The 24,776-nt window shown below is 33.6% G+C and overlaps 4 protein-coding genes across 4 annotated transcripts in view; 3 read left to right on the forward strand and 1 right to left on the reverse strand.

Annotated features, from left to right (window-relative positions):
* Positions 1-2,969, forward strand: LOC139100839 (CLIP domain-containing serine protease B4-like). The gene is made up of 7 exons (XM_070653594.1): positions 1-166; positions 241-470; positions 1,100-1,181; positions 1,361-1,848; positions 2,389-2,423; positions 2,488-2,609; positions 2,841-2,969. Exons 1-7 carry the CDS (start codon positions 94-96, stop codon positions 2,894-2,896), a joined length of 1,086 nt encoding a protein of 361 aa, XP_070509695.1. The 5' UTR covers positions 1-93; the 3' UTR covers positions 2,897-2,969.
* Positions 2,911-24,776, reverse strand: part of LOC139100848 (muscle-specific protein 20-like) — a 25,476-nt gene continuing 3,610 nt past the window's right edge. The window contains exons 2-3 of the mRNA XM_070653607.1: positions 3,333-3,659; positions 2,911-3,274 (exon numbers count right to left, since the gene is read on the reverse strand). Coding sequence (XP_070509708.1) covers positions 3,083-3,274; positions 3,333-3,659 — 519 coding nt within the window. The 3' untranslated portion in view covers positions 2,911-3,082. The remainder of the gene's footprint in view (positions 3,275-3,332; positions 3,660-24,776) is intronic.
* On the forward strand, positions 13,913-21,060 carry LOC139100685 (myophilin-like). The gene is made up of 5 exons (XM_070653382.1): positions 13,913-14,079; positions 17,792-17,991; positions 18,321-18,478; positions 19,717-19,836; positions 20,347-21,060. Exons 1-5 carry the CDS (start codon positions 14,074-14,076, stop codon positions 20,370-20,372), a joined length of 510 nt encoding a protein of 169 aa, XP_070509483.1. The 5' UTR covers positions 13,913-14,073; the 3' UTR covers positions 20,373-21,060.
* Positions 23,581-24,776, forward strand: part of LOC139101087 (protein takeout-like) — a 2,852-nt gene continuing 1,656 nt past the window's right edge. Inside the window, exons 1-4 of the mRNA XM_070653963.1 lie at positions 23,581-23,620; positions 24,034-24,380; positions 24,443-24,470; positions 24,536-24,619. Of these exons, the coding sequence (XP_070510064.1) occupies positions 23,581-23,620; positions 24,034-24,380; positions 24,443-24,470; positions 24,536-24,619 (499 nt within the window). The remainder of the gene's footprint in view (positions 23,621-24,033; positions 24,381-24,442; positions 24,471-24,535; positions 24,620-24,776) is intronic.

A 24,776-nucleotide genomic window follows, 5' to 3' on the forward strand; every position in this document is an offset into this window, starting at 1 on the left:
TACTCAGTCTCTTATTATCATTTGTTGTCGTGAGATTGTTTTCATCAATTCTAATCGTGTTGACATTTTCAAAAAGATTAAAAATTCCATGAAATGACAAAATCAATTCTTTATTTTGTGTTAATTGCTGTATGCCTAATAAAATTAGCTAAATCAGCTAATTTACGTAAGTAACTCAATCTACGTCCTACCACAGAGAGATATTTCTGAACTTATCAATCTAATTTAAATGCTTTATAGAATTTGCGACATGCAAAAACAACGAATCTTGCGTTCCATTCAGAGAATGTGAAAAAGTAATTGAAATCCTTAAAAAAGGAAGTGTACTATCATCCGAGGACAGAACTTACATGAGACAAATACAATGTAAAGTTGAAAATCACATTCCTTATGTTTGCTGTCAAAGCAATGTCAATCTTGAAGATAAATTGCCAAAAGCACCAAAATGTGGAATGCAATTTACTAATAAAGTAAGTAATATGCAGGATAATGTGGTTAATTTAAACAGAGTTGGCAGGACTACAATGTGGAGGCGCCTCAACTGAAGTCCGGACTACAAAAAAATGTGTAGTCCTGCTAACTCTGAATTTAAACATGTCATGTTGATTTGTGAGTCGTGATGTCTCGGTGGCTGAATGGTTTTGTACTTTGGGATTCGAATGTTTAATTATTGCAAAACCGATCCTGCGGTCGTAAGTTCGAGTCTCGGCAGGGAAAAATTTTTAGGAGCCTTTTTTCGAATCAATTGGCCTGAAAACACAAGATGCAGCCTTACTTTGTAGGATACAGACTTAAAGCAATGATGGAAATGAAGATTCATTTTTCACAAACCTTGGTAATAAGGCTGGATCAAAACTGCACATAGCGTACGAATCATGGCATTTCCAAACATTTTTCGACACACAGGTTGCCCACTACTGGGCTAAGTACAGGCAATAATGTCATAATAGGTATACTTACGATCCAACTATAAACTGTAGGTCTACTGAGTACAGCGTTCTGATGAACCCTTACTCGTCAAACAATCATTAGCCACAAAACCCCCTGAAACAGCTCTGGATCTTAATAATCTCATAACTGTATTTTAATTAATCCATAGATTGTAGGAGGTAGGGAGGCTGATATCGATGAGTATCCGTGGACTGTTCAAATTTATCACAAAACTGAAAAAGGAGAGATAGGTAACTATACGAAATATTCTGTCTTTGCTGTAACGCTTTAACGCGCAACACAACCCCAACTCCCCCAAGAGCGTTACGTAATAACTGAAAGACCCCTTAGTAATCGGTGGAACTGGCATGTTCTGAAAAGTCTGTTGATCCTTATTAACCCCTTAAAATTCCCAATTATTTAATTGTAGAGAGTTTCTGCGGCGGAGTACTTATAAATGAACGTTACGTCTTAACTGCTGCACATTGCACACAATTAAATCTAATCAAAGTTAGACTTGGTGATTGGGACACAACAACAAATCCAGATTGTCAAGCTGATATTTATGAAGAACAACGATGCAATGATCCATATGTTGAAATTGAAATTGAGAACATTATTGTCCATGAAGATTACAATGCTTCAAGTAGAATGCGATATAATGACATTGCTTTAATAAAGCTGAAAGAAAATGTCACATTCAGTAGCTACATTAAACCCATCTGCTTGCCGATCGATGATTTTGTACGAAACATGAACATGACAGGTCATCACGTAGAAGTTGCTGGATTTGGTCTAACAAATTTAGCAAGTAGAACATCAAGTGTCAGAAAAATGAAGCTTGGGCTGAAAATAAATCCACAAAGATATTGTGAGGAGATTTATGCTAGATATGATGTAGTCTTAAATAGCAAACAGGTATGATTGAAAATGTTTTTGTATTCTTCAGATCAGGTTTTCATTGTAGAGTTTGACTCAATTGAGTCCAGATGAAGTTCGACTCTAAGAGTCCAGTAGATCCCGACTCTCAATGAATTCTAGTGTAATCCGACTCCAAGAGTCCAGTGGAATCTGACTCCAAGAGTCAAGTGTAGTCCGACTCCAGAAAGCCTACCAACTCTGTTACTCACTACGTATTGATGAAACCCTATAGCAGTCAGCAGACATACATCAAATCACGAGTGTGCCGTCAAAAATTTTGAAAATGTTATGAACCGTATGCCTCTTCCGGTTACAGTCGAGGCTAACCACTAAGGTTTACCGCGAAAAATTAAAGGTTGTCCACCACTGCTCTATAGATTGTATAGAGTTAAAGGATAACTTTGCGGTTGTATATGAGTCCAGCCTATCAACAAATCTATAATTCAGTCTGAAAATGTCCAGTTAGGATTTCTAGTCGATATACATGCAGTTTGTTGTTTCTTTTAGTTCACTAAATATTTACAAATTTCGTTTCAGATATGCGCTGGTGGAGAAAAAGGAAAAGACACTTGGTAAGAAACAGTAAGTTATATCAATAAGAAATAATTTTCTTAAGAATTCCACGTATATTTAAAGCAATGGAGATTCAGGAGGAGCTCTGATGAAACAAATCAATAATCGAGGTCGACTATCATACTACGCTCTTGTTGGTTTGGTCTCGTTTGGTCCAGCTGAATGTGGTACATTAGATCATCCAGGTAATTGCATTAAATCAATGTGATTTTTGTAGCCAGAGCTTGAAGTTGACTTGGATTTTGTATGGAAAAATTGAGTTAAGGCGATTTAACTCCAAAGTCGACACTGTAGAACTCGACTCCAAAGTTGAGTCGACTCGATTCCATACAAAGTAGACTTGACTTCATATAGAATCCAAGTAGACTTCTAACTCAGATTATAGCTGATTAATCATATAAAAATCCCATTTTCAGCTGTCTACACAAAAGTTTCTGAATATGTCCAATGGATTGCCAATAATATGGATTAAGAACCATCCAAATGTTAAGCTTGTTCATTAAAATAAGCTATTTTATTAAAATATATTCATTAATTTAAAATTATAACCAAAATGTTTGTGAAATTTATTAGCAAATAATTATGAGAATCTAGAAAAAGGAATTTGCAGGAGTTGCCATAAAGCAGAAATTAAAAGAAAATTTGACGAGGGATTTTCTCATTTTCCCAAAATAATTTTTCTGCCAGCACCGAAATTCTGTCCAGCCTGAGTTGCACCCTTGTTTGTACCTGCTTGTAAGCCAATCATACCCTCGCCAGCTCTCAATTGTTCCTCGGTGAATTCACGACGATTTTCAGTTGCTGGTGGTGGACCAAGATATGGTCCCTTAAATTCTGGATGTTTATAGCACTAAAAATAGAAATTTTAATTATTTCCAGGCAGTCAGTCGAATAAAAATGATTCTTACAGCACGTCCAATGGCAAAAATAGTTTGAGTTACGAGTGCAATATTCTTCTGATCATATAAATCATTAGCATTGAACAAGTCAACTTCTGGTACACCCCAATGTTGAACAGCACGTTGGAACTGTGAAATGTTGTCCATCATTTTATAATCACCGCCAGAAATGTTGATCTTCTGAATAGTTCCGGGATTCAACTTGTTCATTAATTTACAGAGCAGAACTCCATTACGAAGTGAGAGCTCGAATGTGTCTGGGAATTTTTCACCGAGAATTAATTCGATCCATTCTTGAGCTTCTTTTTCCTGTTCTGGGTCACGCTTGCCAGCGATCTAGAAATGAAAGAAATGGAATTTTTGGGATTAGAGAGCTGTTTTTAAGTGTTTTGCTGTATTGCTATATTAGAGTATAGAATAATCCGAGCAGTACAATTTAAATGCTGTAAGTCTGTTTTACCATCCTAGTATGGAATCCACAAGAGAAAAGACGGTAAAGACGGTTCTAAGGCAACATCCGTTAGATGCAAAAACGAGAAATTTGTATAAATTGTGTGATAAAGCCAGCAATAGAGTCAGATATGAGTAAAGTATTTTGTGGTAATCTAGACTCCATATATTGGAGCATGGATCCACTAAGTAAGTAAGTAGCTAATGTAATTGCTGGTTTACCGCTAATCGATCCGTGTTGATGGTAAGTCTTGAAGGTGTCTTGGCGGTTCCATGACGCTGATTGTGACTAATTTATAACGAAAAATGAGATTTGCTTCATGATACTGTTTAGGCAAGCATTTTAGAAACAGGGGTTAATCATTCAGAATGTCGGTGAGGCAGGTGGAAGCCTACGATAAGGCTAGCTTCAAGAGACACCTGTGGAAGCTCATGAAGGTCATGGCTGGGTTGTTAGTCAAAACCCTCATGGTTAAAAACGATCACAAGGGGGTAACATATCCAAAAAATCAGTTAAAAATTTATCATCGATCCAAGAATCTCCACAATCCAAATTCAATTTTATATTCAATATATCAAGATTAATTGACATAAATCCATAAGATTTGGTAAACATTGACATTCCCAAAATACTTTAAATGCTGATTTTTATTACATCAAAAAACATATGCTTGATTTAAGCCACAGTATTAAATAATAAATGAAATGCCTTCATTTAACTGATGATAAAGAATGTGAGGAATGATATTTATGTTTATACCTGCTGAACACGACAAGCGTACAAAATAATCTCATTTGATGATTTGTTTTTAGAATAAAAATTTTAACGCTGTTTTAATTTTTATGGTCTTTAAAAGTTTGGCATTTAAAATCGTATAAATTTTGCAATTTAGAGACTAGACAAGCGGTTTATCATAATTTTTGGTGCACGACATACCTAATCATCAATCTTGTGGAACCATGATTTTGATTTTAGACTGGGATGTTCCAATCAGAACTTGAAGTCGACTTAGATTTTGTATGAAAAAGTCGAGTCAAGTTGCCTTGACATCATATAAAATTCGAGTCGACTTCGAACTCTAGTTCCAACAAAATAGCTTATCTGAAGGGTGGTAGATCCACAATCAGGCTAGGATGGTAAGGTTTTTATCCGGCCATTTCCAAAATTAGCCTGAAAATGTTTCGGCTATTAAACAGCCCTCCTCAAGAAGCTCAAGTATCTAAAGCAGTGATGGGCAATACTTTAGTTTTCAAGGCACATCCTGGTGTTTAGCCTCGACCTCTTGGCATACGGCCCTTGACATTTCCAAATATTTTTGGAGACATACTAGTGTGTCGCAGCACACCGGTTGCCCAACACTGATCTTTTTGTAAAACCACTAGGCTTGATCATGGGATTCGAACACAAGAGTTTGATAGAAAAATACAAAATCCAAATAAGAATCAACGTAAATTAGGATCTAAACAGCTGACAACAATAACAATCTACAAAATGCACGCTTCATAGTAGATTAAGCTAAATTTCAATCAACCTTGAACTTTAAACAAAGTGTTTTCTAAAATAACTTTTATTACAGCAGATCTAATTTTACAGTACATAAAACATTTTCTTTTTTTTTCATAAATGCTTGCCAATTGCTGTATAAATACATAAATCGAGTTACATTTTCATTGAGAAAAGAATAATAAACTCAAAGACCTGCTTTAAGATCATGCTGAATATTGCCAGATTTTTTGATTGATTAGTTGAAATAAATATTGAGGCAAAAACTATCGAAAGCAGTCAGTATGTAGATCAGAAATATTTTCAATGCTTCAAGATCCAAAAATGTGAAATTAAACTGATAATTTTAACCAGGAAATCACAACTGTGAATTTGCATCCACTTAACTCTACAGGTGACCGAATGGCGCCAGAGATCCACTAAGAATGCAGAAAAGCAGCAGTAAGTAACAAAACACAACATGTAAGTGGGCATAAAATAATTTTCAGTCAAGATGAACTCAGAATTTATAAATTTAACTTCATACCTACATTAATAATAGATTACTGTTGCATATTAACAGATTAAATTTGATCATTTGAAAATGATGTCTAGAATTTTGAAAAAATATGGGCCCTTGCTTAGTTCAAATTGGTAAATTGACCAAAAATCTGGGAACAGGCTGGTGTGAATCTGACTAGGTTTAAATTCAGCACCATGCCAGAGTCATATCGCTCTGGTGCCTGTTTTTGGAATGATTAACTGACTTGTATTAATTTGTTGTGTAATTCTCTATGGCAGTGATGAACAACCTCATGACATTCCTTAGTTACTCTATTTGACCCTATCCTAGATACTCTGGGGCTGAAAGGGGAGTAGAGTAGATGAAATACGCTAACATATCTCGGATAGGGTAGGGTAGGGTAGGATATCCAGGGTAGGGTAGGATAAAATATCCCAGGTAGTGTAGGGTAGGACAACCCGAATTATGCAGCGTAAGGTAGAAGATTCTAGATAGAATAGGGTAGCTTCTGATAATGCCATGAACCGTATTTCGTGTACGGTTTCGGTCGAGGCTTCTCAACAAGGTGCAGCGAAAAAAGTGCAACCACTGCTCAACAGTCTTTAAATTTAAGATGAACCTATAAGTTTCGTCGATCTAGAAGCTTATTTAGAGCAGTTGGCATATGAGATGAAGCTTTAAATCACCCACAGGCCAGAACACCCACGCAAATTTTTCCATAACCACCGAAAATGAAAATCACGGGTTTCCAGAAACACCACTTGTAAATGTATGTGGTGGTTCTGGAATGAAGTGAATTTCATAAACACCACATGTATTTCCAAGTGGTGGATAAAATCACACGTGTGATTTTAAACACCACATACATTTGTACGTGGTGTTTCTGAAATCACGTGTGTTTCAAATCACCCACAAAATTTCGTTTGTGGGTGATTTGGGAATTAATGTAATTTTTCATGAAGTACAAAATTCCAAATTTCAATACAAAATTTTATTGAAATTTTAAAGTTTTTCTTTAAAATAATTTTTATTTTTAGATTTTGAGTAAAAAATCAGAAATTCAATTTTTGATTTATTAGAGTGATTTATTGTGTTATGAGCCTTTTTACTATAAGTCGAAAGTATGAAAACATACATAGACATTCTGACATTCATAAGGAAGCCCTCAAGTAAAAAAGTATGGCTGAATAAGACATACGCTTCGAAAGCGAAACACTAGGGAAGCTGTTGTAAGTGGGATCAAAACACAAACATGTTCTACCACGCTTGGGTGGAATCCAAAAGGAAAAAGCCAGGCTCAGAAACTAGGCGGTATCAGTGGTATTTATATGGAATACCGCGGTATTTGTATGGGTATGGCGGTATTTAGCCGTATTTGTATGGATGTTCTCAGCCTGGGGAAAAGACGACCTGGTGCTCCAAAAGCAGCTTGGCGTTGAACAGTAATACGGGAATGTGAATTAGATATCAAAACAGAGAATCTGTTCAAGTGATGTGGCCTGTACTTTGTGATGTGACCAGCAATAGAGTCAGATGGATGGCCTTTTGTAATAACCTAGGCTCTATCGTTAGTAAAGTCTCACATTCTGAAAGTTAGTTAGAAGCCAATAAGATTGGTTTTCGAGTTAATGAGTAAAAGACTAAGTTTCTTATGGTTGCTGCATATTGGATATAAGAAATCCCAAGTGGTCAACGACTTTGTCTACATGAGAATCATTATTAGCAATAACTTTGACACAACACTGGAGGTTAAGCGAAGGATATTGGCAGTTAGCCGAGCTAGTATACTATTTAGTTAGATATCTACTGACGTCGAGAATCTCATGACATACCAAATTAATCATGTATAAGAAAGGAATCCGCCAGGTAGCGCAATGGAATCCGCCAGCATATATATAGGAGCAACGCAGAACGGCAGGCTGATATTATAAGAAGTGTCAAAGTGAACAGACTTTGATGGGCTGAACATGTTATTATAAGACCTGTAGAAGCTCCAATAAATACGATCTATATATCCGATTTTCTGGATCGTAAAAGAATTAGTGGAAGAACTAGAAGGAACCTGTCGAAATAGGTAGTATTGCATTTCGTATTTTTAATTGGCAGACGGAGTGATAGAGCCAGCTTTATGTGTCATATGAGGTAGGCGATGGATCAAAATTGATATATACGCCATCTAAATAAGTAATTATGCTTTCATACTTTCGACTTATAGTAAAAAGGCTCATAACACAATAAATCACTCTAATAAATCAAAAATTGAATTTCTGATTTTTTACTCAAAATCTAAAAATAAAAATTATTTTAAAGAAAAACTTTAAAATTTCAATAAAATTTTGTATTGAAATTTGGAATTTTGTACTTCATGAAAAATTACATTAATTCCCAAATCACCCACAAACGAAATTTTGTGGGTGATTTGAAACACACGATTTCAGAAACACCACGTACAAATGTATGTGGTGTTTAAAATCACACGTGTGATTTTATCCACCACTTGGAAATACATGTGGTGTTTATGAAATTCACTCCATTCCAGAACCACCACATACATTTACAAGTGGTGTTTCTGGAAACCCGTGATTTTCATTTTCGGTGGTTATGGAAAAATTTGCGTGGGTGTTCTGGCCTGTGGGTGATTTAAAGCTTCATCGGCATATGAAGGGTAAAATCTCATTTCAAAACCGTACAAAACTTACAAATGTCCCCCATTTCACATATGTGAGAAAATTGACTTCAACTTAATATCCAATATCAAATCTTTGTGTATATAAATTTCCACAAGAAAAATCATTTAAAATACTAGAATATGACTTATACAGTCACATAAAAGCAATGAAAAATTGAAAAAAATAACATTTTATATCATCTTGGCACCGGTTCAAGAATAAAATGTAAATACATCATCATTCAATCATAATAAATATTTCATAAAATGTTACAACCAACCAGCTTGCTACTGCTGGTTGGCCGTTACTCTTGACTCTATCTGCTATTTCATCTTTACTGCTTTCTGCAAAATTTGCATTTTTTTTTATTTTAAAATACAACAAAATTGTATCTTTTGATGTGAATTAACCCATCGCTTCACACTTTTAAGCTATTAAATTCTTCTCATACATACGTTTTCAATTTAATTTGCATTTATGAATAGAATGTGAATTAAATTTGTTGGAGTTTACTTTTAATTGAGTAATTTTTAATGCATAACAAGTAATTAATGTGTTTAATTTATGCAACACAGTAGAATTTAATTGAAGTGAATGGAATTCTAATGAACAAAAATGTTATTGAAAGGAAAGTTGATTTTTGTCAAAGTGACGACAGGATGATTGTGTCATAGCTGGATACAGTGATTGATTGACATTTTAAACAAAGAAATGTGAATTTAAAATTTTTGATTTATCTAAAATTCACGAGTGAGTAACTTTTTGTGTTTCATGACATAACTGAGCCTTCGCACACCAGGAAGTCGTGGCTACTTAGCCTGAGTACACTAAGAAGTTGTGGTAAACCTTAGCCTACTTAAGCCAGGAAATTGTAGCACACCTTAACCTACGCACACCTGGAAGTCATGGAACACATTAGCTCACATACACCAGGAAGTCACGCCACATCTTAGCCTATGCTCAACTGGAAGTCGTGACACACAGTATGGACAACACTGTTCTTGCTTCTTAATCTTATTGAACTTTTCCTAATCATAACCTAAAAATTTTCAAAAAAAATCGTCTATTTTTGAATTTTTTGAACAAAAATCGCAGCACTTCTGAGATTTATTAGGTGACATCAGTGCATCGCGTCACATAAGTTGTCCACCGCTGATCTAAATAAACCCTTTTTCGAATTCAAAGTGTCCAAGCCCTACTCAATATCATATTATCAGCAATAAAGTTTCCATTCAATATTTCATAGCGTGGGATGCTCTCAAATGTTTATGAACCGTCAAGCATCAAATGTTGTCGCTGCTATTCATTTACGTATCAAAATAAGAAACAAAAAAATTTTCACACGCCGGTTCAAAAATTCAACACGTTTTACTCAAAACGAAGATTCACATACGTGAGGTTTAAATTGATTAAATTTTTATATTTTGACATTCTTCTACGAAATAAATTGCCAATAAAGTTGAAAAGTCAACAAGTATCAACTTATCATATTGCTTCTATTATTTTCATTTAATTTCAGGAAAATTTGTCTTTTTCCTCATTTCCTCTCTCATGTTCTGCTTCTTTGATGATAAAAATAAAAAGTTGTTTGGGAAGAAGAAAGTATATTTCTCGGTGTCAAAAGAGACGCAAGATTAAGTAAAAGTATATGATGCAATTCTCATTTTTGTGCCAACGTCAATTCAAAAGGGAACTAGCTACATAGGTAGTGTATTGTGGGAGAGTATCGAGATATCTTGTGACAAATGTAAAATGATGTTGTAGCCAAGTTGGAGCTTGTAATATTGACAGAGGTGTATTAAGACAGGCCAATTAGATGGGAATTTTTGAAAATACTGGTTTTATCTAAGTTGAAGATATTCCAAGCGAAGTAAAGGTTCCGAGTGGAATAGGATGGGGAATTCCCTATCTGACAAAGAGACCGAATTTAGGTACCTTAAGGACCTTTCTGCACCTCGAGGGATAAGTTGTTTTTGTACTTTCAGGGATACGACTGTGACTAGTACTAAACTTTATGTATCATTTCAAGTTGCACAAATGCCCAAATTATTACTAGACCTAAGGTCGAGCAGCCTGTTCCACTAGAGGATATTAATGTAAGCTCTCGTTCCTATTATTTAGTCTATTATATTGCATCCAGATCCATTACATTCAAACCTTTTCTGTACTTGATTTTATTCTCATCATAACAATATCATTTATGACTCGTTCTAACTGTTTATGTTGTCTAATTCTTATTCCCCGTCATTAAAGTGCTACACTTAAGAAGCCGAAGTATTTAATTTTCGGACAATTCATTAGGTTAGTCGGAGATGGGATTCGAACTCGGGAATTCAAATTCAACACCAGTTTTCTTAATCCGCAGCTTGATAAGTGAGATATCAAGGCACTGTTGCTTTTTGTATGTATCAAGGAATCTCACCATTATTATAGTACGAAAGGGACTCTAACCTCCACTATATCTATTACGTATCATGTGCCTTTATTTGTTGCTCTTCTGAGGGTTTGAACCGAATCTTAGCGAATATGACAAGATGCTTACTTATTAGTTCTGATTTGTTGTATTACACCAAGCAGCAAGTTTATAACTCAATCACATAAAAATCAAAATCCACCTCAAACACCTTAATTATCTCCCTTTACATACCAATTAACCATAATTTGCATACATAATCATTTTCCCATATAATCATAAAAATTTTCCACGCATTTTCTTTTATTTTTTTCTCAGTTTAAAGCTTTATCATCGACATAATATTTATTTCAACTCCTAAAACTCCCACAACAGCTCACAAGAAGCAAAATATCAAAGGAAAATATTTTTCAAACTGAAAAACTGAATGAAAAATCAGCTTTTAATCTACACACACAATAAAATGACAATTTATTACTTCCAAACTGAATATCCCCAACATGTGAGGAAATGGAACTAACAAAACACCCACAAAAGATCATTTTTTAAAAATAATACAACGACAACTGCGTGCTGTTATTGCTGTAATAGTTATTATTATGAAGTGTGAACGTGTGCGAGCAACGTGTTGTTCCGCTGGATGATGTGAAACGGGTGGTCTGATGAGCGGCAATTTTTTAATATACATTGACGCTAGATTCTTGTTGATCTGGCACGCGATCTTCTTATTCTTATTGGTGTTTGCTAAATTTGTTTACTTTACGCAAGTTTTTGACTATATATTATATTTCCTTTGAATGACTTGTAAACAATCAATGAATTGAGATTATTTGAAATGTACAGATGGTTGTGGATGTAAGGATGTTGATTAGGAATTTGAGGGAGAGTGCTGAAGGTTGGCTTAAGACATATTAGAAGGATTCGTTGCTTTGGATGTCACAATATTCGTTATAGGCTTGCAATATCTTGCAATTTTAAGAGATCTTATGTTATGGCTCTTCTGGGATTAATCTAGCAAGTATAGAGCATGTTCTCATGAGCAGAGTCAGCAGAGAATACGCTCGCAAGTATTGTTAGGATCACTCAAATGGCAGCGATACAGAATAGCTTAGAAAGTGAATTTGAAACTGACAGAAGCTATCTAAAGACACATCCAGCGTATGATGAGCTCTAAATGCGTCAATGAGCCCTCGTGTGGCTTCGCCAAGAAAGTAAGAAGTATAATATGACTTAATTAATGATGTCATATATCAGCGAAAAAGCGACAATAGTCAAATTGGTTAGGAAGTCAGACAATCGACCTAAAGGTCCTGGGTTCGATTACATGGAAAGTCTAGTTGAATTCGGATGCTTTTTTGCTGTTCTAGTCACGACCAACTCAGTTAGGGTTGACAATATGATTGTTCTTTGTCTTTACGCTTCTAGTTGTGACTAACTGAAGCAGATTAGATCTGCGCCTTTAGAGTTCAAACTCCAAAAGTCCATAAAGTCGCTTTCTCTTGAGTCTAAACTCTACTTCTTTGGAAATCTGAACTCCAGTTGAGTCGCCTCCATCATCAAGTCTTCCCAACCCAAAACTAAATATCTGACACATACTCAGACTAACTAATTACAACTAATTGCAAATCCAAGCATGATTTTGCATTTTTTTTTCACAAATTTCAGCTTAACACACGATAAATTTTTCTCGAATTAATTTACACAACATAGTTTTCTAATTTATGTAGTTCCCGTAGGTAGCATACAAGTTAAACCATCCATAAAAGCATCATATTTACAAAAACATTGGTCTGTAATTTTGTCCGTTATGTGCGCAAAATCTTCCAAACTAATAATTAAATTAATTTCACTCATAAAGTTGTTTCAGTATGAAAGTCACCCGAGTGTAGAATTGTCTTCTTCTTCTTGATAATCTTTTTTCCATTATATTTTGAAAAGAAAAAAAGAAAATGATCATATGAGGGAGATTTGGAAGTGATGTTTGAGATTTATGGGAAGATATGAGTCTATATTGGACTGAAGACCTAATCACTCATGGAAAAAAGCTGTCGATACAGATGACATGAGATTTGGTATCGGTAACTGGCAGACGGAAGTCAGCAGCAGTGTCAGTTTTGGTAGACGTCTAAGGGAAGTCATAAATCGCAATTGATCTGCATAACCAAGGAAGTATGTAAGTAAGAAAATAGGGTCTTAAATATTGATTTATTACATGAAAATCTTAAACTTTTTTGAATGAATTTAAATGCGTTAGAACTAGACAATGACTGTAGATGACTTTAGATGACTGTAGAACTATTGACAGAAACAGTGAAGCATTTGGTATTGGTAATTAGCAAAGTGCAGTCATCGATAGAGTCAGTTTTAGACCACCCTAACTAAGAGAGGCCATGGATCACAGATGATCTGCATGGTCAGCGAATTGAGTAAGTGAGACATTGACTTAACATTAACTTGTAATTCACAGTTTGTCTACTTGAGTTTGAAGGAAGGGCTAAACTGATAAATCAAATTTTACGCCCTTAGTTTGGAACAGAGTTGGCAGAATCCCAGGTAATCCTGAATCAACAAGTCTAAAGAGGCTTCTCTTGCCAATTATGCTGTATGGCAAAAGTGGTTATCAGAAAATGGGATTTTCAGGCAACAGTCGACTGAATTTAGATCATATTAACCCTGAACTGCCTCGATCTCAAGAATTTGTCTAATCCGAGACCTCGGTAACGTATAGAGCTTTAAGTCGACTCGAATTTAGAATCACTTGACTTGGTTCTATTCACGTTTAGAATGAGTTCACCCTGGTCGAATTGAATTTTGAATGAGCTGACTCTGATCAACTTCAAGCCCTGAACTAGACGTCATTCACAAACACCCCTCAATACAGAAGGGAGAAGATAGAAAGAAAAAAAAAAATTGTGAGATGAGATAAACAGAAGTAAAAGGAAAGAAGATTTTGCGTGTATTTTATGTTTCTATTTTAATCATTTCATATACAACTGAACGCGCAGAATTATTTTCTTTTTAAAATATATATAATTTTTTTTTTCAGAGATTTTTCTCTTCGTTTTGATTTAATTTCGTTTGAGACACCAATCGGATCACATCTTCAGGGGCACTTCCAGGTTGTTAGCCATTGGAAATTTCGTTGAGTATTAAAAAATCAATAAAGTGTCGAGTGATTTAGTTTAATATAATCAGAAAAATAATTTTTAAATATGGTTGTAAGTATCTGTTGGTGATTAAAAAACTATTTCCGTTGGATCCAGTCGACAAAAATTTGAATTTATTTTTTTGTGAAAATTGCCTCATCGGAGTTATTTTTGGAAGCATTTTGTGTTTACTGAATATAAAAAAATAACGTTTTTCATTCAATGTAGTTCAATGTCATGCACACACGGTTCTCATCTCATTCCATGAACTCTAAAAATTATTTATGCATGCACACTCGTGAATTATAGCTTGATTGATGATTTATACGAGTTTTTAAAAAGAAGAAAAAATTTTTTCTCACTAAAAACGATAAAAAGCAATTGAAAGAACCGCAATTGACGTAGGAAAATATATATTCACAATAGAAAAGCAGCAAGTGAGACAGAAAATAATAATAAATTTTTTTTTTCTTCTAAGAAAAAAACAGGCAAGTTGCCGACCGATCAGTATAAACAGTTGTTCCATTTTTCTCATCGAATGTGAATGCTGATCGTCTTCTTTTTTAATTTAGAGGAAAAATTTTTACTTTTTTTTTTCTTTTCCTTCCTTTTTATTCAAATTTCACATATGAAATGTTTACAATGTGAATTTTTAAGTTTGGGAGATTCGCTGTGGATGTGGGAGGATAGAACGCATGGTTATCATGATGATATTTTGTCGTAATATGAGATATTTGTGAGTTTTTGTCATATCTACAGCGGGAGTGGATCGTCTGGCAGAAACTATTGTTTCCATGGATTTTGTGGAATTTGTGTAATCCATGCAAAAATTTATGGAAATCATGGAATTTATGGATTTTTTGGAAGAATTCAACTTCTAGAGAGAATCAAATCTTTTCTTAGCAGCTTGCTCTTAAGAGCAGATTTAACTACAAGATACGTTCATAAGCATTCTAAGCTAATTAATTTAAGTAGAAAGATCTTTAGAGCATGCTTTTCTCTGTTCCTTTTAAATTGTCCCTTTACCTAATTAATGGAAGAAAATTAACTAATTCAAGTCTGTTATCTAGTGAGTTAGTATATTATTTGTAGATTATGCTGTATCTTAAATAGAACATCATGTTAGCTAGAGTATTATCACAAATTGCAAATCAAATTTGTTTGTTTTGTTGAAAAAATGTTTGATCGATAAAGGAAAGTTTCTTAATTGATGCAATAGCTTAATTAAATCAAAGTTAATCACCTAGTTCTTCAATTGAGTTCTCTTCAGAATTCAAAGCTTTGATAACAGAGATTGCGATTGAGATTACATAGGTAAATCACAAAATAATCAGCTCAATAAGTAACAATTAAGAACAAACGCAAAAGTATTAGATTTTTCAAGTATTCTAAACCTTAATTTGGTTCAAAAATCATAACTTAACAACCCAGAGTATCTCAAGTCTGTTAATAGATCCAAAATCTGACACCAGGATGGTATAACACTGACATGGTGCTGAATTCGATTCAAACAGAATTTTCTTACACTAAATTACATTCCTACCGATTTGAAGTCAGCTTTATAATCGATTAATCAATTTTTCGCAATTCAGCAGCATAAAACTAGAAGTCAACCACACCCAATCCAACTCAATACCCACACCAATTTTCCACAAAAAAATCTGTTCATTCAAAAAATAATCATGAATTGAGAAACAGAAACAAAAATTTAAATTACTTGATTTGTGCTATGACATATGATTTCACTGTAGGTATTTCTATGTAGGAGAGTCGGTCAATTAATTTTTCAAAATGAGTTTTTTATTTCACTATTTACACCATCTTCTATTCCTTAATGAATGAAGTCAAAGGAAAAAGATCATGAAGTTTGTTTATATTATGAATTTAAAAAAATTGTTATTTTAATGCCATGAAAAATTAATGATGGGCCTTTAAGCATTTAGGGATGAAAACGTGACGAAATATGTGAAAAATATTGTAACCAGAGACTTTAAATAACATTTTAATTGGAGATTAAAAGAATGTGAAAAATATTTTAAGTGTTGTAAGGTTTAATTTGAGATTTAAGATAGAATTACGAAATCAATTGATGGCTAGACAGATTTATTGTTGAATGAGATTCTGTTAAGATTAGGAAATGTTTGAGAAATATTGAAATTTGAATTTTTGAGTTGCAAATTGATGTGGACATTGAGTGTTGAGTTTTAGTATTCAAAATTAGTGATGTGATTAAGATTTGGACTGATAAGATCCAGTCTATAATATCATGAACATTGGAGTTTCCCGAAGTCTTGATCTAGATTAATCTCTAGTCCATTACACAAAATACAAGGGAATTGTTTGAAGTTTCGGTCTCAAATAATCTGTAGATCAACAAATTGGTAGAAAATCCGCTTAAGATGCATTCCTCTCGCACTGACACTTACTTCTGCTTAATCTATGCCTCTCTAAGTTGGCGGTTGAAGCTGGCTCTATCCTTGACTACCCTTCACCAACTACCAAAATACCAGATGCTATTCAGTAAAATTAACCCAAAAATTTCTCTATTAAACCTACTCAAAATGTACCATTCAATTTAAAAATAATTAGATTGTCTCACACGAGCTAATAGTTTAATTTACTTAATAAATTTTCTGTCAAGAAAAGATCTGCCAATTTTTGCATTTACGACGTCTGTTTTAGAGCACATAAATTGTAATTTCCGGCAATATTTTGTCTTGCTGTCATGCTCGTTCGCTCCAATTCAATTATTAGGGGAAAATATTTCATATTTTTTTGAGTGACAATCTTGCTGATCGAAATGGGTGCCAATAATAATCTTTTGTGGTTTGTTTTTCCGAAAGGGTTTGTTTGTGAATGATGTGAGCAATTGGAACTTGAAGCTTGCTTTTGATTTGTGACAAAATTAAGATTTTTCTGAGATTTTCCATTAAAAAGTCACAAAAACTAATTACAAAAGCTTGAAATTTACTTGAATTCTTCATAAAAACGTCAAATTGAGTTAGTAGTCTTTGAGCTCTACTAATTATTAAAGTCTGTTGTGAATTAGACTAGCTATTATTTCATCTCTAACTCCTTCTCTATCCCACGACTGTAACTGCCAAAATATTATGATTTGTTCAAGCAATAGAATGTCAAAAAAGTTATAAATTGGCACTAAATTCAAACAAATTTATTAGCGACAGCAACAACAAGGATGAAATTTGTTTTTTGAACATCCATGCATCCATAAATCTCTTTTAATTTCACGGCGAATCTCTGCAAAATTTCATCATTTTTCTTCTCGAAAGATCCAAAATATTCATTAACATTCCTACATGACGTGAGTCTCTTATTTCCGAACATTATCTCAGGGAGAGAAATTTTTTTCATTCTGCCTTTATTTTCTTACACTTGAGATCAATTAGGCAAACTTGAAGGCGTACATTGACTTAGAATCAGCATGAATTTACTGTTGTTTGACAATAACTTCGAGTTTCGTCATTAAAAACTCATTTCCGTCTTAAATGACTATTCATATCTCAAATCACTATTCATATGTCATGTGCTACAACAAGCCAATTTTGAGAAGTGCTACTTTTTATTTATTTTTGGAAAAATCGCTCTCACAGTAAAAAAAAATGCTTATTTTTATTTTTGACCAAATGATTTAATACATTTGCTGCTCTACACATTTGTAAGCTTGTATATCTAGTCTTAATGTGGGTCGATTGGATCATTTAATTTATCATTTTTCACTTCTTAATGTGAAATAACTCATAATTCCTTTTAAATTATTTGTCAGGCACGTAACAAGGAACAAGAAAAGGAAGTCCTCGAATGGGTCTTTGAAATTTTGGGCGAACCAGTTCCAAAGGGAGATTATGAAGAAATCTTGAAGAATGGAATTGTTCTTTGCAAACTTGCCAACAAAATGGTTCCTGGATCAGTCAAGAAGATTCAAGAACGTGGCACAAACTTCCAGTTGATGGAAAATGTTCAAAGGTATGGTATTTTAGTAAGGAAAAAGTTCGGAAAAACTAATTACTTAATCTTTAATACTGGAAAGCACACGACGTAGGATTGGTCGAGAATTCAGCCTTACGGTGACTTTACTCTGATCTGAGCCTGGATTGTATCAAATCTGGACCAATTTTCTTCTAATTCCGCATCCAATTCAACGTCTTTTGCTTTCCGATACAGCAATTAAGAATATTAATGATGTGTCTAATCTAAGTGATTCTTAAGTTCTCTCTAAACTCATTAAAACATCTCAAGATTCAAGACTTAGAAAACTTGACTAAATTGATAATTTTTCTATTTTTCCTCACAAGATTCCAAGCTTTCCTCAAGAAATACGGTGTTCCAGAAGAAGAAATTTTCCAAACAGCCGATTTGTTTGAACGTCGTAACATCCCACAAGTCACACTCTGCCTTTATGCATTGGGAAGACTCACCCAAAAACATCCAGAATTCACTGGACCAAGATTAGGTGAGATTTATGATTTATTGTATATTTTGTTGATGATTGGCATGTTTGATGCATTCTCGAGTAGACAAATCTGCCTTATAGCTAGTTAATGTCCAATTTATGACTAGTTCTAACCAGAGGTCGAAGTTGGTGAAGTGAAGTCGATGTCACTTCACTTCACTTCGCTAAAATTTCAATCGGTTTCAAGTCAGCTCGAGTGAACACGAAAAAAACGTGTTCACTTTAAACGAGGCGAAACCGAATCCGTTTTTCGTGTTCACTTTAGTCGAGGCGGAACCGAATTGATTTTTTCGTGTTCACTTTAGTCGAGGCGGAACCGAATTGATTTTTTCGTGTTCACTTTAGTCGACTTGAAACCGACATCGTTTTTTTGACTTCACTTTAGTCGACTCGAAACCGAGTCGATTCAAGTGAAGTGAAGTGAAGTCGAGTCGACTCGACTTCACTTCATTTCATAGAAAAAAATATTTTACCATAGAAAGTCATTTCTGATTGCGTTTGTGAAGTATATAATTTCATACAAAATTTTGTCAAAAATCCTTTTTTTGCTCATTTTTGTAAGTTAAAAAATTTATATTGTAAAAAAACTTAAAAATATCTATTGAACAATTATGATTTTTTGTGAAACTACATGCAGCAGGACTATAGATTGCAGTCAAACCTTAGTTTCTTCATTATTTATCAAAAATGAGTAAAAAAGTATTTTTGACAAAATTTTGTATGAAATTATATACTTCACAAACGCAATCAGAAATGACTTTGCATGGTAAAATATTTTTTTCTATGAAATGAAGTGAAGTCGAGTCGACTCGACTTCACTTCACTTCACTTGAATCGACTCGGTTTCGAGTCGACTAAAGTGAAGTCAAAAAAACGATGTCGGTTTCAAGTCGACTAAAGTGAACACGAAAAATCAATTCGGTTCCGCCTCGACTAAAGTGAACACGAAAAATCAATTCGGTTCCGCCTCGACTAAAGTGAACACGAAAAAATCAATTCGGTTCCGCCTCGACTAAAGTGAACACGAAAAAACGGATTCGGTTTCGCCTCGGTTAAAGTGAACACGTTTTTTTCGTGTTCACTCGAGCTGACTTGAAACCGATTGAAATTTTAGCGAAGTGAAGTGAACTTTTCGCAACGACTTCGACCTCTGGTTCTAACGCTTTCTTGTCCATTAAGTATGATTATACAATTTTTGAAGCATCTAATGACATTTTGCACAACATTTACACTTTTAGGACCAAAGATGGCTGACAAGAACGAGAGAACATTTACTGAAGAGCAATTACGTGCTCATGAAGGAGAATTGAACTTGCAAATGGGTTTCAACAAGGGTGCATCTCAATCCGGACATGGTGGTAAGTGTTGTTATGGTTTTGTTGAGTCTAAGATGATTCTGATAAATTCTAGTCATTTTAAAATGATTTGACTTGACGTTTATAACAAGATTTGTCGCTAATCTAGTGCTTGTGATTGTTTACACATCGAAAAACTTGACAAATGGCTCTATTTGCAGAACATAAATAGAAAATAGCTCATTGAACTTTTTAGCAATAAATCCACATGTCGCTATCAATTTATACAGATCGATACTATCCCAAAACAATATATGACTCACTTCCCAAATGATTAGTCATTCCAAAAATATCAAGAAAATGACACAAAAACAGCAAAAGTTAGAAAAATCAATCCCAGCTGTTGTGTTGTCACATCAATTATTATTCTGTCATCGAACTGTTAGATTTCATTCGGTCAATGCCTTACTATTTTGAAATTTTAAAATATATTTCATTCATTAGTTTTAAATAACATGAAAATCCCATCGTAAAATGTTTAATTAAAATAAAAAAATATTTTCTTATTTTTAGGTTTCGGCAACACCCGTCACATGTAAAGGATCATCAATCTGTACATAAATTTCTTCAATTTAACACGCGTCACCTTATAATCAGTAATTAAATCTCTCATTTCGCTTTTAATTTTTTTTCTTGGCGAGAAGCATAAAGGAATTCTGTCTCTAATTGTTTTTAATTCAAAAAAATAAAAAGGAAAATGATTGAGGCAAATTTTGTATCACAAAATAGTCTTGAACTTGCTTGATTTTTTTTTTTCTCTAATTTTAAATCTCATGAGGACGTTAATTTATTGAAATAAATAAATTAATGAAAAAAAAGTAGCAAGTAAACAGAATCATAAGAATTAAGGCAAGATGAATATTTATGATCATACCAACAAGTACAGACACACACACACACACACATATACACAAGACACACAAAACACATGACACACCACATTTATGACACACATTTTCCACACGACACACACAAGACACATACACACTTACACAATCGCACGTACAACATGTATCACACATGACGATGATCATAAGTAAGTTGTCTTGCCAACTTTTTTTCAAGCCACATGAAAAACATTTTTGAGATTTTTTTTTCTTTCTTTTTTTTAAATAAAAATAAATTCATCAACATGTTTAACGTTAATATTGGTATTATTTTTAAACTAACAAATTAAGTTATAATATAAAGAACAAAAATAAATAAAGTGGAAATTATTCATGTTAACATGATTTGTTTCTATTTTTTTATTGCAATTAAAATGCATTTTTAAACTTGACCCAATCTTTTCAGTTTCTTCTTTTTTTTGCATACATTTTTTTTTACAACGAAGAGGTTTTTCAAGTTTAAGTTTGAAGCTTTTTAGAAAATTTGTTGGGCTTTGAATCGTTTGTAAGTTCATTATAGCTCATTTAACATGGATATGTTGACATGGACGTGCATATAAATGAAAAAATATGAAAATTGTGGATATTAAGGCGCATTTATAAGTGTAATTGTAGATTGTGGAAATAGGATTGCAGTTAAGAGACATCGTTGCAGTCTTGTCACGGAGATCAATTCTGACTTACTAAACCAGTGGTACGCAACATTTAGTTTTTCGCGACACATCTAGAAAGTTAGTCTCGGTCGGAACCGCACATGGAATACAGTTCATGAAATTTTCAAAAATTTTCGGAGGTACACAAGTTGTCCATCACTGTATCAAACTATCGAATTATCACATAAACAACTTCAAAAGTACTTAGGGATCTAAAGAAAAATATACAGTTCTTCACAATTTTATAGCTTTAGTGAGATTTGAACCAAATTCCTTGCTATTATAATTATGTCAAGTACTCTTATTTGTTGAGCCACTTAGGACTATTTAGTAGTATGGCACAAATCACATTTGAACATCCTTCTCAAAACAATGCTGACTGTATAATAGTAGTCATTGGATTGAACGGAGCTGCACATTTAACAGATTCACTTTCAGCCCTAAATATGTATCAAATGGCTTTAAGATTCCTACTGGACACAAACAACCTGCATTTAATACCTATCGCCTATAACCAAGCAGCTTATTCCTCTTTCAACCTTAGATATGCTTCATGTGTCATTAAAATACCTCTTTGACACAAACAACCTGCACTTAATGCAACTAAGCATTAAATTATTCTTAATAATGTAAAATCATATCGCTAATCTTTAAAAACTTTGTGTAAATAAACATCGGAAATATTTTGCTTCCACTAAGTATGTCACATCATTTACTTATCTTTATAAAATACTATTAAATTAATCTTACAACAACTTACTGAGTCTATTGACCGCTAAAGTATATTCAACAGAAGTTTGCTAACAAAAATGCTAACAAATCAAGTGCATTAAGCATAAACGAAACCGAAAGTTAATTTTTTCCTGTATTTAAGATGTAATAGAAATAAGAAAAAAATACAAGAAACTTGTTTAAAGCATATGCATTAAATTATGTGCATTTACCGCTTCTTTCAAGGTCAACTGCGGCACAGAGATTTGAATGCGGTTTTGTTCAATTCCGTTTAGTTCGACAAAATTAAATTTTGCAATATTTTTAAAATTTGCAGATTTTTAAATTTAATTTTTTAAGTATTTTTTCAATAAAAGCAATTTCAAGATCGACTGAAACTTGATTTGAAAGCTCATAAATTAAACCAGAAGTTTCAATTAAACTTTAATGAGACACATTGTCACTATAATTAATAAATAACAGTGATGAGCAACTTGTGTGCCGCGACACACTAGTGTGCCATCTAGTGTGTCATCAAGAATGTTTGTGTTTGCCATGAATCGTATGGCTTGTACGGTTTCGGTCGAAGCTCATCACCAAGATGTGTCGTGAAATATAAAAGTTTGCCCATCTCTGATATAGTGAATAGCTTAACATTTTATAAAACTTAGTGATATTACTTTTGTTTGTTGTGATTAATTATCGTATTACAAGGTTAACTAACAATTCAATGATTGATCTTATGACATCACGTTTTATATCTCAATTGAGAATTGATTTGTAAGTTGAAGATCACAATTTTAAGATTAATGCTCTATCAATTAATAAATATTTTAAATGTTTCTGATATCCGTTTTGAAATTTAATTGTTTTTGCGTGTGCAGGTAGCAAATGGCAGCTTTTTATAGCTCATCTGGTCAAAAACAGTTTCTGTATCACTGATTATAGTTTGTAATTATCCTTAGTCAAGCTCCTAGGTGCATGTTATCACTCATCCCGCACCCCTTCTCCCCTGTAAATGTGGTAATCAAACGGCTCCTAAAAAGGAATCATGCAACCATCCACATGCACACAGTCTCCCCTCCAAAGATAGTAACTGAACAGCTTCTAGGAGTATGTTGCCACCCATCCGCACCAGGAGCGTGTTATTAACTACCTACACCCATTCCTCCCTCTTAATGTATTACATGGTAATAAGTTAGCGACCCCTAATTAGATTACACATATTGACTATAGATGCAGGATCAACAATACAATTCTCATAATTAGGTCTCGAATAAATTGAGGCGCTCATTTCGATCTATCATCTAAGGGCATGATCTCTTCCAAGTCTATGGAATATCAGAACCGCACCTATCAAGTTCAACAGTTCATACAAAGCTTCCAAAATGTGCGAAAAGCTTTCTATTATTTATTACAAAATTAACATAAAAGCCTATCAATTACCCAACATATACAATGAACAAATGCATTAAGTTGCAGTTGAGAACAAAAAAATGTTCACCAATACAGCAAAGAATAACAAAACGGAATTGCGTAAGTTAATTAGTAGGTTGACTGCTTTATAAAATGCAACCGATTTAATGCATAATTTTTTAGTTAATCGAGAGCTTTTCAACAGTTAAGTTCGGAAGTATCCAAAGTGTAAATATGAGGCTGTTTATTGTGTGTTTTCTTTTTGCCATTAAATGCTGTAACTGTGATATTTTGGAGAAACGTAAGAGCATTTTTTTGTTAATAATAGATGTGAAGGATAGAGGAAAAATTAAAATATTTTGGAACTGATTCAAAAAAACTGTGGATATTGATGAAATAATTTAGTTTTAAGTGCCTTGAATTATTTTCCTCTAAAAATTTTGATTAATGACTTATTTTAAGAAGTCAAGCTGCTTCGTCCGGAAAGTGCAATTGAAATATTTATGATAATTTTTAAAAATAATACTTCACAGCGGAATGGCTCGAAACCTGCAAACTTAGTGATCCAGAGCTAAGAGCATGCTCAACAAGAAGTGTTCAAGGCTTATTCGATCAACTAGGCAAAGGAATTAAAGGACTTGCCGGATTAGAAACAATCGATCCAATGAGAATTGATAGAATTAGAATTTTACAAGGAGAAGGTCCAGTGTCGGTGAATGCAAGTCTATCAAATGTTAAAGTTACTGGATTCTCAAAGACAGAAGTTGTTGAGAATTATGTCAACAAGGATTACAGCTGGTTCACGCAAGTTAAACTCCCTAAGATGAGACTTGAAGGACATTATCACATGATGGGACGAATTTTAGTCATTCCATTGAATGTAATGCACAAAATGTTCATTTAACATGAAGTATGTCTCTAACATTCTTCTATTTTTTTCAGGGTCGCGGCAAATGTTGGTTCGAACCATGTATGTGCATATTTTTACATTGACATTAAAAAGCTTTTTTACATTATTTATATTTCCCATTATAGCAAATATGGATATTAAGTTTTATACAAAAACAAAATTGTATACTAAGCATGGACATACTTTTTATAATGTAACTAGTTGTAAAGGTGAGAATCTGTGTGAATTTATTTATGAATTATTAATTAAATGCATTTTTTATAAATGATACAGCAAGTTATTACAAGCTTATATCAATTTTAGATCAAAGTTGTTGAGTTTGAGGGGATTAATTACTTATTCATACTCCAGAAAAGAGCGATTAAC

The sequence above is a fragment of the Chironomus tepperi genome, unplaced genomic scaffold (genome assembly GCF_022539635.2).
Source record: "Chironomus tepperi strain 1889 unplaced genomic scaffold, CSIRO-AGI_Ctep_v1 contig_8, whole genome shotgun sequence".
Classification (NCBI taxonomy): domain Eukaryota; kingdom Metazoa; phylum Arthropoda; class Insecta; order Diptera; family Chironomidae; genus Chironomus; species Chironomus tepperi.